Source organism: Artemia sp. Qi Xiang Cuo, chromosome 4, assembly GCF_049724085.1.
Source record: "Artemia sp. Qi Xiang Cuo chromosome 4, ASM4972408v1, whole genome shotgun sequence".
Taxonomy (NCBI): Eukaryota; Metazoa; Arthropoda; class Branchiopoda; order Anostraca; family Artemiidae; genus Artemia; species Artemia sp. Qi Xiang Cuo.
This window is the reverse complement of record NC_142797.1, coordinates 50,530,383-50,547,786: the sequence shown is the minus strand read 5'-3', so window position 1 is coordinate 50,547,786 and position 17,404 is coordinate 50,530,383. Positions and strand designations below refer to the sequence as shown.

General features: G+C 36.2%; 1 protein-coding gene across 1 annotated transcript in view; it reads right to left on the bottom strand.

The window, feature by feature from the left end:
• Positions 1–4,596, bottom strand: part of Bcat (Branched chain amino acid transaminase) — a 51,461-nt gene extending 46,865 nt beyond the window's left edge. The window contains exon 1 of the mRNA XM_089088359.1: positions 4,451–4,596. Coding sequence (XP_088944485.1) covers positions 4,451–4,549 — 99 coding nt within the window. The 5' untranslated portion in view covers positions 4,550–4,596. The remainder of the gene's footprint in view (positions 1–4,450) is intronic.
• Between the last annotated feature and the right edge of the window lie 12,808 nt (positions 4,597–17,404).

The following is a 17,404-nucleotide window of genomic DNA, read 5'->3' as shown; positions in this document are numbered from 1 at the left end:
CAAAAAGTAGTTTTAAACTATTGTAAGCCTTGAAAGATGTCCTTGAACTGAAAAAGATAGTGTTTGTAGATGTAAATCTCCTCCACCCCAGCTTGCACAGGTTTCAATAAATCCATGTAATGTTTTGAAAGATTTAAATTTCCTTTTAAAATTGTTGTTATCATTGTCACTATTTTAATTGTTCAGCAACTTATTCAGATACTTTAAAAGTCTTTCAGCCAAAGCCTTGCAAATTTAAATTTAATTCATTGAATATAGCTAATATGTTGCATGAATAAGCTACTTTTATTAGTCACTCAAAATGGTAGAATCTATGCTTAAATAGAAAAACAGAATCTCTTGTATGGTGGATGTTCATCCAGAAATAACAAAGCTGGTCATTTGGCTTAGAGACGTTTTAAATGTTTGCTTTTGAAAGCAATCATGAAATTCATGAATTTGTTGCATAATATGGTAAGATTTCTGCTATTTAATGGTTGATATGCAGCTTGCAAACCCAACACAATATTCCAAGGTTTCAAAAGAATGTACAATATGTTTATATTTTAAAATTTATTTGCAACCCAATCAAATTATTCCATGACCTGGTACTGGATGGTAATCTACAATTTAGGAAATGTTCAATGTTCACTTAGGTCAAAATTTATGTTGCAAGACAGAAACAGAAATATACCATGAAAAGAAACATTAAAAAAAAAAGAAACACACCATTCAGTTCCATAATGATTTGGTTCATTTACATTTTAAAGAAGTTACCAGATAATACAAGTACTAATACCTCACTACAGCACCAAGCTGCCTGAGGCCATGAGCTGCCTGTATGCACACTCCTCCTTCATCTCAATCTATTTAAAGCCTTCCTCTTTATATCCTCTCAAGAAGTTTCAATTTCCCTTAAATCTTTCCTTACAACCTCCTACCACCCAATTTGGGGATAACCAGCTTGTTAGGCCAAAAAAGATGTTGTTTGGCAATCTGTCATCATTCATCTGCAGAGTGTCCTAGCCATCTCAACCTTTCTCTCATTATAGCCCTAGAAAACACAATAGAACCACATTTTTCACACAGCTTTTTGTTAGACACACTATCAGTCAAATGGACACCTAAAACTATATTTAACAATTTCTCCAAAAAACATTTAACAAGTCATCCACTGCCCTTTGAAGTCCCCACATTTCATGACTGAATTTAACCACTGTTATGGTAGTAGCTACCAATATTCTAATCTTGGTTTGCAGACTTATCTTCCAATTCTTCCAAATATTTGTCAATTGTGGAAAAATCCCTTGGCCTTTCTACTTTTAACATCTTCACTGCATCCACTATCTTTACTAATAATACTAATTAAATAAGTTAAGCAATCAACTTCATTGATCTTCTAGTTACCCAAAATCACCTCTTCACCTTCACTTTTCCCAGTCTAAGCAACTTAGTCTTCATAACATTAGTTTTGAAGCTTATTTGTGCACCCTGAGCTCTCAAAACTTCAAAGAAACTATTCATTTACATCTAAGACATTTCTTCTTCCAAAAAATGATCAGTAAAATCCAAGTCTAGGAGAGTTTTACTTTCCCATTTAATTCTATACTCTCCTATGGCCTGTTTTGTGTTCCTCAGGACACAATCCATCAAAATGATCCATTTAAACAGGGATATAACATAAACCTGCTTAACTCCTGATTCAATACAAAACCAGCTACTAACCTTGTTTCCTACCTTAATAACAGTACTTTTAATCCCATGCATAGTGCTAATTGCTTTAATGTATTTATTTGGTCAACCATACAAGGATAGGACCTTAGCTAAAGCGTTTCTATCAGCTGAAACCAACACTTTCTCCTAATCTATGAGTATAAAACTAATAACTAAAGGGGTATGATGACTTGGACAGTTCTCAATTATTAATCTAAGAGTGAAATTTGGTCAATGGATCGTCTCTGCTTACTATAACTCCACTTTTCTTCCCTTAAAACCTTATCTACAGCATTTCTACATCTAAAAGTATCATCAAACTAAGTAATTTGCTTTCTAAAGATAACAAAGCTATTGCCTCTATAATTATCACACTTACTTTTATCACCTTTCTTATTGGTTTAATCTAAATTTTCCTAAAATTGTTCCCCTTTTCAAAAATCATATTCTTAATCTTCAGTCATTTATAGTAAGTGAAGTTATAGATGAGTGACTTTGGTTATCTTGGGATGTAGTTGAGCTACAAAAATTAAACTTTTAGGAAATCCAAGAGTGACATGTTGCTCCTGGACCTCTCAAAAGCATTTGACAGGGTGTGCCATGAATTCCTCATTACCAAGCTAAAAGCATAAGCTGTTGATGATGTTATTGGCCAGTGGATACAGAGTTTCCTTTCAGAAAGAACACAAGTTGTAAGAGTTCATGACTCTCAAGGTATACCTCATTTCTCCTTGTCTAGAACTGATTTAAGCAGTGTTCCCCAGGGGATCATTCTTGGGCCAAGTCTCTTCAACTTATATATAAATCATGCACCCAATCTTCTCTCAAACCTCCTCACTCTTGATGTTGATGATTCAAAACTTGTTGGTAAAGCAGCCACAGCCTCTGACCTGCAATCTATCCAAAAGAACCTTAATATTCTTGGGACTTCGGCTGATACATGGCTTCTCTTGTTCACTGCTGACAAATGCCATGTAATCCACTTTGGTAATCATAAGACAAATCAGCAGTACCATCTCCAAGATAATCCCCTTTTTGCAGTCTATGAAGAAAGAGATTTTGGAGTCATTGTTGATCGTGAATTAAGTTCTGTACCCATGCAAATCTGTATTGTTGTCTGCCATCCAATCTTTTGGAATGATCAAAAGAACTGTCTCTAGCAGACACCCAAATGTGTTTATGAAGCACTAGTTCACCTGTGCCTAGATGTTGGAGTGTCCCTGGCATCATTCATTTCAAGAAGGACAAAGAAATTATAGAAAGAGTTCAACAAAGAGCAACCAAAATGGTCAAAGGCCTCAAACAAATGTCATACAAAGAGCATTTACATTACTTGAAGCTTCCTACTCTTGCATACCAGAGGAAACACAGTGAAATGATAATGACCCACAAAATTATTTCCAAAAATGTTCTCTCTTGTCTCCTTACCCCCCCCCTCCCCAGAATGTTCTGTGACTATTATGACAATTGCAAGCATGCACTTCAAGTTTGACAGAGTCATTTGAGAAGGTGCAGTGCAGAGCAATCATACTTCCTTCTGCCAAATAACACATCCCATAAAAGCAATGACTAGAAAAGCTTGGCCTCCCTACCTTGAAATATCATAGTAAGAGGGGAGACATCATCCTAGCTTTCAAGATAATGAACAGTGACACAATCAAGCCCATTCTTAGTCAAAATGAATACATCAGAACACAATGTAAAATGTATTTACCTTGCACTTAATACACTTTCCAAGAAAGTGCATTAAGATTTCTACAAAAAAGCAAAGAAAAGTTGAACTTCTTCACCAACTGTCAATAAACCTATAAACCTAACCGCGGTACCCCCCCCCCCTAAACCCCAAAAAACAACAGTTTAAATATTGTATATGTAATGAAGACCATGCTATACATTGAATTACCTATAGTGGTGTCTTGAATTAACCTGTCAAAAACAGGTTTTTTTGTGACTGGTTTCCATTGCAGTATATAAAAGAGTCTATTTAACATAGGAGTACCAAATTGTTCAAGCGGAGGGGGGCTGCTGTGGCTTGGGCTTTTCTTATTTATATTTGAATTGGGAGGGGATTGCCATAATTAATTTTGTCCTAGAGGCCACCAACCCTAGAAATAGCCCAGTATACAGCCCACTAAAAACATTCACATGATTCTCAGATTAGCACAATTTTTTTCTTCCTGCCAATTGATGAGCATTTGCTGTAAAATAACAAAGAATAAATGAGGATAATTATCTAATTTACTATATAGTTTGAACAAGGTGTCACTTTAATGGTACCTTAAGCACTCAAAATAAGATTTGCAAAGGAACCAATTAGTCTATGCTATTAATAAAAATAAAAAAAGATGCATCCAGTGGTGTGTTCACCTTCTACCTAGCTAAGTAATGGAGGATAAAATTAAAACTTATAGCACATTCCCTCAACCCCTCCCTCATCATGATGATTCCTTATACAGTGGAAGCACTAAATAATTACCAACTAGACTAGCCTACTGTCATAATCTCTTTTTTATGATTAACTTAATTCAGGACCAACATTCAGCTTTATATTAGGCAATATTTAAGATCAGTGTGAGCTAGGCTATTAAACTAGATTCAAAATCATAGGATATTCAAATCTAATAGCATATCACAGATGAGCCCCCCCCCCCAAACTACGTGTTGTAGTTATAACAGACCTATCAAGAAACTCATGAACAACTATTTATAGACAGACAAATATTATTAGGATTTAATACGCATATGTAAAGTAGATTACCAGATCTCCAGCATTCTTTGAAGTTACACGTGCCATCGTCTTAGAAAATTTCAAATGGTTCAAAAATGTAATACCTAAATGCTTTCTTCCTCTGTTCATAAAGTAAATATCAGGAAGATTCCAAGTATTCAAACTTAAGATACTCGAAAGCATAAAAACTGTATTATTTTTTAAAATTGTGTGATCTTTTAAAATGGATTTTAGCACAAACTTTGAGCGTCTTTAATTTAACGTTCTTTAAGAAGAAAACATAATTCGCTGTTCTTAAAATTTTTAAAATAATATTAGGCTAGCTGTAATCAAATTATGTAGGATTATTTGAAAAAAACTACGTTTTCTAAAGAGTTAAAGAGGCTGAGTTACAAGGTCGAACCTTAAAACGTACAGGGATTAGGAGGCACAGTTGGGGGGCTGCCGCCCCCAAACCCCCGCTTTCGCAGCCTTTAAATAAAAAAAAAATTTTAAACTGAAAGTAAGGAGCGACATTAAAACTTAAAACGAACAGAAATTATTCCGTATATGAAAGAGGCTGTGCCCTCCACAACGCCTCGCTCTTTACGATAAGTTTTTTATTGTTTAAAAAAAGAGTTGTAAGAAAGTCAAACTTTAGCGTAAAGAGCGAGGCGTTGAGGAGGGCACAGCCTCTTTCATATACGGAATAATTTCTGTTCGTTTTAAGATTTAATGTCGCTCCTTACTTTCAGTTTAAATTTTTTTTTTTTATTTAAAGGATGGGAAAGCAGAAGATTTGGGGGGCGGTAACCATCCGACTGCGCCTCCTAATTCCGGTACGTTTTAAGGTTCGACCTTGTAACTCAGCCTCTTTAACTCTTTAGAAAACGTAGTTTTTTTCAAATAATTTCTGAACGTTTTTGTACAGTTTATTACTTATTGTTGCTTGACTAACTGTTAGCTGATCGTGTCAGGAGTTGAAGTTGGGGGGCTGCCGCCCCCAAACCCCCCGCTCTTGAACATTCTTGTGTTAAGGCTTTTAATTCCTGAATACTCAAATCACGTCGTACAGGGTGCCTCCTAAACCCTGTACGTTTTAAGGTTCGAAATTGTGACTCAGCCTCTTTAACAGCCCCCCCCCCCAACTGTGCCTCCTAATCCCTGTACGTTTTAAGGGTTGACCTTGTAACTCAGCCTCTTTAACTCTTTAGAAAACGTAATTTTTTTCAAATAATACACATAAACAGGTTAGACATGCTTTGTTATGAAAATTTACGCGCAGATATTTTCATAACAAAGCAGGTCTAACCTGTTTATCTGTATTATTTGAAAAAAACTAAGGTTTTTCGTAAATATAAATTCGGTGGATAATTTTTTCGGTCTGAAAATATGAAAAGGCCCTAACAGGTCCAATTCTGCTTCAAATGAGTCCTCATTCAACCGGATCCGTTGCCAACTGTGGCCTGTAGGCGTGGCTAAGAAAAAAAAAGAAATGATGACTTTTAAGTGGCTATATTTGGTTTTTTGAAAACAGGGAAGGAGTGATCAGATTGAGCTGAAAATTTGAGGATAATTGACCAGGCCCTGGGAAAGCTAAACCTATAAATTTCAGCCCACTCGGACAACGTTAAAGGGGGGCTCTGGTGGGAGGGTCGAAACTTCCGGCCCAGTTTACCCCAGGAAGATAAAGTCGGAGGAGGATGAAATTTTGCAAGTTTCTTAGTTTGAGCTTGGGCTACAAAATGCGATTACCACCGTCTCTCTGCGACCTCTAGGACCTGAAATCGCTTAACATTGTGGTGGGTCGCCTCTTTATAGAGGCACAAGTGTGCGTCCTTGATTATTGCTTGACTAACTGTTAGCTGATCGTGTCAGGAGTTGAAGTTGGGGGGCTGCCGCCCCCAAAACCCCCCGCTCTTGAACATTCTTGTGTTAAGCCTTTTAATTCCTGAATACTCAAATCACGTCGTACAGGGTGCCTCCTAATCCCTGTACGTTTTGAGGTTCGAACTTGTGACTCAGCCTCTTTAACAGCCCCCCCACCTGTGCCTCCTAATCCCTGTACGTTTTAAGGGTTGACCTTGTAACTCAGCCTCTTTAACTCTTTAGAAAACGTAGTTTTTTTTTCAAATAATACACATAAACAGGTTAGACATGCTTTGTTATGAAAATTGACGCGCAGATATTTTCATAACAAAGCATGTCTAACCTGTGTATGTGTATTATTTGAAAAAAACTAAGGTTTTTCGTAAATGTAAATTCGGGGGATAATTTTTTCGGTCTGAAAATATCAAAAGGCCCTAGAAGGTCGAATTCTGCTTCGAATGAGTCCTCATTCAACCGGATCCGTTGCCAACTGTGGCCTGTAGGCGTGGCTAAGAAAAAAAAAAGAAATGATGAATTTTAAGTGGCTATATTTGGTTTTTTGAAAACAGGGAAAGAGTGATCAGTTTATGCTAAAATTTCGAGGATAAGCTCCCGGGCCCGAGGAAAGCTTAACCTCTAAATTTAAGCCCAATCGGACATTGTTAAAGGGGGGGCTGTGGTGGGAGGGTCGAAACTTCCGGCCCAGTTTACCCCATGAAGATAAAGTCGGAGGAGGATGAAATTTTGCAAGTTTCTTAGTTTGAGCTTGGGCTACAAAATGCGATTACCGCCGTCTCTCTGCGACCTCTAGGACCTGAAATCGCTTAACATTGTGGTGGGTCGCCTCTTTATAGAGGCACAAGTGTGCCTCCTTGATATTCTTCAAAAGTGACTAAATATCTTTCAAAACATTGAATCAAATCAAAATCCGATATCAGTTGGAATTTTAAAACTATTTAACAGCTCAATTTTGCAATGATTTATGTTTCTTTGAAAGCGAGGGCCAAACCGAGAATTTGTGGAAAAGTCTATTATTTTTCTGAGATCAGTTAAATAACGCTGCTATACAGCTTGATATGACTATTATACTTCATGAAAAAAGCATGTCTTTCATAATTTTAAGCTGAGATTACACGGTTGTTTTCAAGCACAACAAACAACAACAAATGGATAACACAATTTCTACAGCAAGCAATGTATCCAAAGATTAACATTGGTAATGTATGTTTTGCGGCGAAGTAATGTAGCGTTAGTTTGTATACATAGTACATTTTAAGAGTACCAGCTTGAATTAGCCGTCGGGAAATAAAGAACGAAGTTATTTAAGAAGAAACAGCGTACTTTGAGACCATTACACAACAGCAACCTTATAAGAAAATTAAAATATATTTTCTTGTGTATATTATCGCTTCTAATCAGCAGTCGTACCAAACCAATCCTGCTCAACTCATCCTCAGGGCTATACTGTGGTGTTTATCCTCCCCATAGTATAGTGCAGACGGTTTGATATCATTCTATTTTCCCCTTCCTTTTTTTTAGTTTTGTGTTTAAAGCTTTTTCCAATAGGCAATGTTTGGAAGTCCTCCAAAAAAAAAGTTCCCCCAGATCCCAAATAAAATTCTACTGAAAGTGCCATAGTGAAAGATATCCATCCTGGCTGGTAAAGCACATTATCTGAATGTTATAACGATAGCTCCAATTTGGAGAATAGGACAATGATAAGTGTAGGGGCTAATGTAACCATAAATGATGATAATGATGGGTTTTCAGAGGTCCTCTCTAGAAGCTCTAAAAAAAGGAAAAAAATCTCCCCAATTAAAAGCATTTCCCCTCTCCCTGCCCAAGATCCTCCCTCCAAAAACTTAGGAATTTACCTTAAAATTAATTCCACTACCCCCATTGAAATTAAAATGATCACTGCAATTAGAGTTTCAATTTTTAAATTGATAAAATCAATGTTCTCTCTTAATATTAACCGTGATGGATCTCTAATAATAGCTGTAGAAGATCAGAAATCAGCAGATACAATAATTAACCTAAAATCCCTTCTGAATACACCAATCATTGCATCTAATTGGAACCCAAAACAATCACCAACAAAAATAGTAGTTTATAATGTTCCCCCAGAGATATCTACTCAGGAGTTAAAAGAAGGACTCTCAGATAGGGCTGGAAACACAATCCCAGCTGAGGATGTTATCCAACTTGGAAAACCTAACTCTAATGGCCTAAAAACTAGTAGATCCTTCTTATTCACACTGAAGGATAAAATTGATATCCCAGAAAAAATATTCCTATTTGGGCAAATCAAACCACACAAGGAATACAAACCTAAGCCTATCCAGTGTCAGAAGTGTTTCAAACTGGGACACACAACATACAAATGTAATGAAATTTTCCAAGAGTGTAGTAATTGTAAAGTCTCCAATCATAAAGAGCTGACAACTTGCAACAACACTCAGCCTACATGCATCAATTGCAAAGGTCCACATGAATCTACAAATAAATCATTATGCCCTGCATACAAGAAAAGAGCTCTAACACTCCAAATATCAACAGAAAAGGCCATCCCATACCCCTTTGCAGCAATGGAAGCAAATGCTGCCCAACGATACCAAATAAAGCCTGTAATGAAACCAACCAAAACCCCCAAGTCCAATGCCCCCAATGCATCAAACACCCCATATAAAACATCAGCTTCTAAGCCCCCTAGATAATTCCCTATCAGAAGGAATCACCAATCCAACAAGCCTTCTTGTCTGGTAAGATGAGGTCAGCCTGGCCCTCCCTCTCAACAAGAAAAAAACCGGAAACACTTCCAGGAATCAATCCCTTAACCAACAAACAGGATGCACAACCAAAAATGCAATCCCCAAATATATGCTTATTCATTCTAAACTGTAATGTAGTTCAGGCCATGAACATACATCAACTACAGAAAACAAAAAGCATTGCAGAATTGTCAAAAATCTACATCCCAGAGGGTATGTTCATTCAAGCAAAAAAAATATCTTGCTTTACTTTTGAACATAGCTGAACATTGATACACAGTCATATGAAGAATAAAACAACAACACAACATGTATCAATACTCAAGTGGAATGTAATATCACTCACAGGAAATAAGCTAAATGAACTAATATCATTTATGAATGATAATTCGATTAATATTGCTTGCCTCCAGGGAACTCAGTCAACCAAAAATCAAAAAATTAAGTCTCTGGGATATACTATCCTGAGAAAGGATAAACCTTCAGAGAGAAAAGAAGGTGAGGTAGCTTTATTAGTAAATAATAATATAAAATTTTGTGGCATCAATTTTCCAGATTTTGAAAATGATGTTGATGCAATTGGTATCAGTGTTTGGCTGAATAATTTAAAAACCTACATAATAAGCTTTTATAACCCTAATGGTCAAACTACAGATGCCAAGGATTTCTTTTATTATATGACTAATTCTAATATGTTAAATAATATCATTATTTGTGGTGATTTCAATGCCCACAGCCTTTTGTGGGGGAATAAACCAGCAAATAAAGCTGGTAAATTTATTGAGCATATGACTTCAAATAATAATGAATTAGCTGTTGCTAACCCTACAAACCTGAATACTTATGTCAACCCCAAAAGTGGCAAATTCTCCACAATTGACCTACGAATTGTGTCATTAAATTTCTGTAACAAAATTTACATAAATAGAATGGATGGTCTTTGTACAGACATCTTTACTATAGTTTCCTCCCTAAATGAACCTGCTGAAACTTATTCTCATACCTCCAAATATATTAAGACCAAAGCATATTGGTCTATTTTCCGAAATAAGCTAAATGATCAAATTACAAGTTTCACCCAAAGTTCATGCATTTCAAACACAACAGTTGACATACATGCTGAAGCCTTGACATCTTTACTAATAAATACAGCTAATCATGCTATCCCCAGGACAACACCTAAGAAAACATTCCCTAAACAAATTCCTAAAGCATGGTGGACAAATGAGTGCCTAAATAAATGGAGGATAAAAAAGGCAGCTAGGACAGAATTCATAAAAAAACCATCACCTTCTACATATTTAAAAAAATTACAAGCAGAATCTAATCTAAAAAGGACTATAATAGATGCCAAATATAAATACTGGAATAATTTTGCAAATAAATTCTCCAGAGAAACGCATGAGCCAATTATACATAAAGTCATAAGCCACATCTGTGGGAAAAAGACTTCCTCCAACCCACTCCTGTATGAGCTTATACATAATAATACCCATTATGACAATGATAATAAAAAGGTAACCTGTTTGCAAATTTTTTTGCTAATAAGCTAACATCAAATAATCAAAGCAAACTGTCCGCAATTCTTTTTAACTCAAGTTACCAACCACACCCAGGATCCAAGTACACAACTAACCCATTTTTAATCCAGGAATTGAATAAAGCAATACTTCATATTAGGACCAAAACTAGCAGCAACTATGACAATATACACCCTACATGGATAAAGAATCTCAAACCTTCATACAAACAAGAACTGCCAAATAGTTATAATCACGCTTAGGCAGCTTTTATGTTCCCCAATATATGGAAATTTTCGTCCCTCCTACTAATCCAATAAAAAAATGAAGAAAAAGATAACCTTGTCTCTCACAGGCACTTAACGATTACACATAATTTTGGTAAAATAACGGAACAAAGGATTTATCAGAGACTCTGCTGGTTTGTCGAAAAAAATAATATGATCCAACAAGCTCAAACTGGATTCAGGAAATACCACTCCTCAACAGATGCTTTCATTTTGCTAAGAAATTTAATAAATGAATCTTTCTCAAATAAAAATCCTAGCTGCAGGATCCCTACATTTTGAAGGGGCATATGACAATATGAACCACCAAACCCTTTTAAATAAACTTGCAAACATTGGAGTACCCCCTAACCTAGTATCTTTTATTAAATTCCTCATAGAAATGCGAAGTTTCATTGTTTGTGTTGGTTCAGCCTCTTCACCCCAAGACAATATCCAAAGGCCTACCTCAGGGAGCAGTCCTCAGTTGCCTCCTATTTGCCCTATATCTCCGGGACATGAACCTACCCCAAACGAATCTACAATATGCTGATGATCTGGTGCTATGGTCATCTGGCAACACCTTTCAGATAGCACAGTCGAATCTGCAAAAGTCACTTTTCCAGTTTGAAAAATTCTCTCAACATTCAGATTTACCCATTGCACCCTCCATGTCAAAAATAATCCAATTTCACCGGAAGCGAAACCATGTTAATGCAAAACTAACTCTAAATAAAACAACTATTCCAGAAGATAATAATATTAATTACCTAGGTCTCATGCTTGACCAAAAACTTAATTTCCACCTCCATACTTCAAACACAATAAAAAAATGCTATAGAAAAGCAAATATACTAAAAAGACTTTTTTCCACACCCTGGGGTTGTAAGGAGAAAACCTTACTCCAGTTTTATAAATCACATATAAGACCCCATATTGACTATTTTGCTCATCGTCTATGGTGCATGTGCAAAGACCCAGATGCAAAAAATTGAAACAACACAATATGATATAATACGTCTGATATTTTGTTTTAGGAAACCCACAAGCACCAAGTTTCTGCTAATAGAGAGTGGATTAACAACAATAAGGGAGAGACGTAGCTTTCTCTTGACAAAACATCTTACAGAAATTGAATCAAATAGCTCACACACATTACATAATTGGTTAAGAAATCCAGCCATGTATAGAAGTATTGCAGATGAGTATGCCAATATTCAAAAGAAGTTCCCTGTACCAGCAAAGTCTATTGCACCTACTTTCCCCCAATCCCCTCCATGGAATTGGTCATTTCCCATAATAAATACTGACTTTTCAAATTGGAATAAAGATTTAACCCCCATTGCTTTTGCCCAGAAAAAATTTGCAGAACTTAATACGATTATTTATAAAAATCACTTCCAAATATTTGTTGATGGGTCAAAAATAAATGAGAAGGTTGCAAGTGGTGTTTTCCTTCCTCACCTGAAAATTGCAATGGGCGAGAGATTATTTAATAATTTATCTATAATGTCTGCTGAGTTAAATGCCATAATCATGGCATTAGAACACCTTAAGCAAAACCAACCTTTGATTGCAAATTCGAATAATATTATCATCTATTCCGACTCTTTATCAAGCCTTGAGTTGCTGGCCTCAGCTCCTCACTATACGTTGGACATTGACACTTATCATTGTCTCAGTATTATTGATAATCTTGCTTCAAGTGGCATAAAAATTTATTTTCAGTACATTCCTAGCCACTCTGGCATAAGTGGTAATCATCAGGTTGATGAAATAGCAAAAAATGCTATAAATATTGACCAGCCGAGTGGGAGACCAATCTCAATTAGAAATATCTACCGATAGAGGCTATCAGATATTAATTTTAATAAGATTAATCCTATCCTTTCCCCCTTTCCCAATAAGTATCTTTCTAAAATTTATCATAGAATTCGTTCTGGAACAAATGGACTAAATTTCCTTGCATTCTCATATAAGCTTTCTAATTCAAGTGGTTCAATTCCCCTGTCCCCTCTTTGCAGGCATTGTAATATGAATAATGAAACAATTGACCATTGCCTATTTGAATGTAATATGCTGACTTCTGCACAACATACCTTGCTTTGTAAACTGTTAAAATGCTTCAAACACCACAAAATCTCACTATCAGCCAAGAGCCTAGCCAACTATACCTGCACACAGAGCACAGAAATCGATATCTATCATCTTAAATTGGAACTCCTTGAGTCAAAAGATCTACTGAAAGATATCTGAGAATATCTAAAAAATAAGAGACAACCAAGACAGTAGCTCTGTAGCCCACAGAGTGAAGCAAAAAGAAGAGGGCTAAATAGTACCGACTTAATAGCCCGCCTGCTGTGAATTAGAAGAAGAAGAAGAAGACCATCATTGAGGAAAAATTGTTCTTGGGACACGACGTTTTAAGTGTCGAGGCATTCACACCTAAAGCGTTTATACGTTAACACACCAAGGCTGGGTTGCCAACATCTTTTACCTGTGTTTCAATTATACAAGCATTGAATAGAAGCAAGAAATAAACAAATTACCTTATGCAGAGCTCTTCCTAGGGTTGGTGGTGCCTAGGGCAAAATTAATTACAGCAGCCCTTCCCGCATCAAATATAAGCAAAAAAAAAATGAAAGTGAAAAATATGATCAAAGTGGTCATCCACTCACACGCCACCCCCTCCAACCACGAAATCTAAGGCAGATTGTCCCGGTTTCCAGCCCCCCCCCCCCTACACGACTCTGACCTTATATACCTATATACCAAATATACCAAGCAGTATCTTTCCAAGATCCCAACTTCGTGTTTGTTTTCCCCTTTGCTGAAAGAATGTATTGTAAACATAACAGCGAAACATTTATCCGAATGTCAATTTGGTTATTCCAGTTACAGCCGAATCACAAAAAATAAATATATACCACACTAAGGATTTCCCACCGTGGCCCTAAGTGTGCTTTGTTCCTTTTTTTTGAAAGCGCGCAATGCAAGAAAAACACTGAAATATTTCTGATTACTTCATCCTGGAAGAATAGAAAAATCAAGGTGAAATTGACTGATACAATTACTCTAGGATCACAGAGCATTGCCCTCTGGTGTACTCCACAGGCCAGTTTGGATTTTTAAGGATTAAATAAGAAACAAATTTCAATTGTTGCTGCTACACACTTTAGTCTGCAAGGCTGGCCAAAGACTGCTTTAACACTTGACGTTGTCCAAAAGTAAATCTACTTCTTCCCCTTTTTCATGTTTCTTTTTCAAGATAGACCATTTTGAAAAATGTCGTTCAAATGCTGCAGTCCCAATTCAGGGAAAGCAAATTCCATTGGCATCTTCTTGGATATCATTTCATCTAATTTTACTCACTTGAAAATTGTCACTTACATATATTTTCCTAATCAAAAACTTAGGAAATCTGTGTAGCACTCATGGGTATGGTATGTACCAATCCCAGTCTCAGATTACGAGGACGATTTGAGTGTCCTAGATAAAAATATCAGCAAAATGAATGAAATTTTGAGGTTTTGAGAGTTCAGCCTGCAAGAATAGATTTGAAAATTAATGTTAAGAAGACTAATTCAATTAGAATAGGCATAAATGAAGGCGATGTTGGGTAAAATGGGTAGTATCATTAATAAAGATGGTGGATGTAGTGAAGATGTAAGAAGTAGAATAACCAAGGCACAGGGCATTTTTCTGCAGTTGAAAAAAAAGTTGAGAAGATTAAAGAGACAAGTCTGAAGAAGAGGCAGAAGAAGATTTTCTAACTGTTTTCAAGAAGAATTTTTGAAAACAGAAGAAGGCAGAAGAAAGGCAGAAGACGATTTGGTAAATTCTTTCAAGAATAAATTATCTATGGATACTTTTAGGTACCCATTTGACCATTACAATGTCGAACGACAAGATGTACGGAAAATGTGGTCATGTCCCACTTTCCAGAGCTATAATTAAAGAGAGTTTTAGGTGATTAGGACACGTTTTACGTATGAAGGACGACAGATTGTTGTTTTTTTTGGCCATCCATCTAGGCAAAACAAAAAGCAGGTCGTTCTTGAATGGAGTGAGAAGAGGTAATAAGGAATGACTTAAGGAATTTTGAGTTTCATCGGAGGAACATGCGCAGCTGTGCTGGCCTATTACCGTTTAGTGTTGCAGTGAGTTTTGAGTAGTAGCATTAGTCATATGGTGCATAAGGGCAAAACAATGCAAACTTCGGAAGCTTTACTTTAAATTAACATGTGGACCACAATAAGAACAAATGCTAGCTTAAAAGATTTTTCATAAACTTTATGCTTTCAGGATCTTGATTGGAGAATGCAGGATGGAGCCGTGAACATGATGATAAACTAATTGAACGCTACGGCAATGCAGAGTTTCAATCTTTAATTTTAGATCTTAGTCTTACCTCAGTGTGCAATTTTTGCCTGCCTGCTTACCTACTTGAACATTCCCCCTGGAAATCAGAAACGTGGCACGAAGAAATGGATGTTTGGCGGAGTGATTTCGAATAGTTTTCTCTGATACAAACTGTAAAACCTCATTTTAGCTCACACACTATAGACTCCAGCTAAAGACAACTGTGTGGGATCACATTTTTGATTGATTTCACAAGTGAAAACTGTCTCTTTGGCTCCCAGGAAAGAATTTTACGTAGCTTTCCGAGTTGTTATGTCATATTCAGTATCCAGCCCAAGGTCTACAAATTTCTTAGAACACAGTATCCCTTACAACTTTATTACAACAGACCAGTACCAGTGGCATCAAAAACAGAAAAAAAAGGAAAACAGAATAGGACTAAAGCAGAGGGTTTCTCCCACAGCAGAATCATATTGCATTCCTTTCCCAGTAATACTGCAAATGCCACATTACTATGACAATCTTGGTTATAAGCAGTGAATACTATTTAAAACCTGAGGAAAAACTACCAGTAAGCAGAGCGCGACTAATAATCCCTGTGAAATTAGCAAGTGTAAATGCTAATGCGTTGCATAGATTACAAAATAAAGTTTACTCTTCTACCTAAGCCACCATCAGTAGCAGCTGCAAGCATGTAAATAGTAAGCTACGGCCCATAACGGTCAAAATTTCGAAACCTAACGTTTCAATTTACTGTCTTATGACAGATATTTTGCAATTGCCACTAATTTATATTTAAGTACAACCGAATAACAATTTATACTTACGAAAAGAATTTCGAAAATTGTCCTAAACCTCTCATATATGGCGTTGAACAGAAATAAAACTATACCATTGAAATTACCATTGTATAAAATGCTAAACTCGAGTCTTGCTTTTTCCCATCTTGAAATCTCCGTTTTTTCAAAGTTTTCTTTGTTTGTCAATTTGTTGCTTGTCAATAATTAGTGATAGTATTTGTATGAATATTCGAGTTCTTCAGGGACTACAGGCCCTAGGGATCATTGATCATTCCCTGAAGTTGTGTTTCATTTGTGTGTTTATATTGAATAAAGTCAAAGTTCGAAGTTTTTCACCAGGGGCGATTGTATGGTTTTTGGGCAAAAATTAAAAAATTGTGCACACTTTTAAGTTAGAAATAAATACCTGCCATTTTAGACCACAAAATATCAAAATTAGACAAATTGAGGCCCGAAAGCTAATGAGTACAAATGCTGATAACCAATCAACAAGATCACGCCACAACAAAATGCAATTTTCGGCAATAAAACACCGAATTTGACCCAAATCTGGCAAAAAAGCCAAAAACGAAAAATTTCAGATGGATTATTGATAAAAAAACATTTAGAAGGGGTATATGAAATCCCCCCCCCCCAAAAAAATGTCTTTTCCTCTCCAAAACCTTTTTTACGATTTTTCCTATGAACCGTTTTCCCACTGCCTTAACAATAGTCATTCGGCAATACTTTTTCAAACAATTGCGTTTCTGGTAGCTAAAACTACGTCGCTAGGGATTACCTCTGAGAAATCGAATCGCTGTTGGCTAAGTTGGTAGCTAAATTGTTAACTAATATAGTTAGCTAACGAGTGGATGACGAAATAATTTTCCTCCTATGTATGCTTCAGGTAATGCCCTTTAACCCTGCCTTCGACATAACATAAGAAGAAAATAGATTTGCTAACATCCCCTTCAGAATAAAAGATGTCGAAAAATAGGGTAGAATTTTAGATGGTGGTTTTTTTTTGCTATCTTGGATAGAAGTTGATCTAGGAAATGAAAATTTTAGGAATGGATCCAGTGTCTAAATTATACCCCGGAAAGGTCTTTTGAAGTATTTAACTCTACTATTTCCCCTACCATAGGGAATGAAATTTGATGAACTTGGACAAACTTTGCGTTTTCTATAATTTTGAAGTTATATGAGTTTAATAAACTTCAGTATCAGCATATTTGTATAAAAATACAAGTACTGTGGGACATAAGATTGTAAAGGGCCGTCCATAACAAGGGCCGTAGTTGTAGTTTTCTCTATTGTTACTACAGAAGAGGTCGTTCTGATCCATTCACTAAAGGATGGAAAAAAAAGTCGAGGCAATTTCAAAGTTCTAAAACACAAAAAAACTGGCAAGATGAGATCTCTTAGACAAACAAGTATT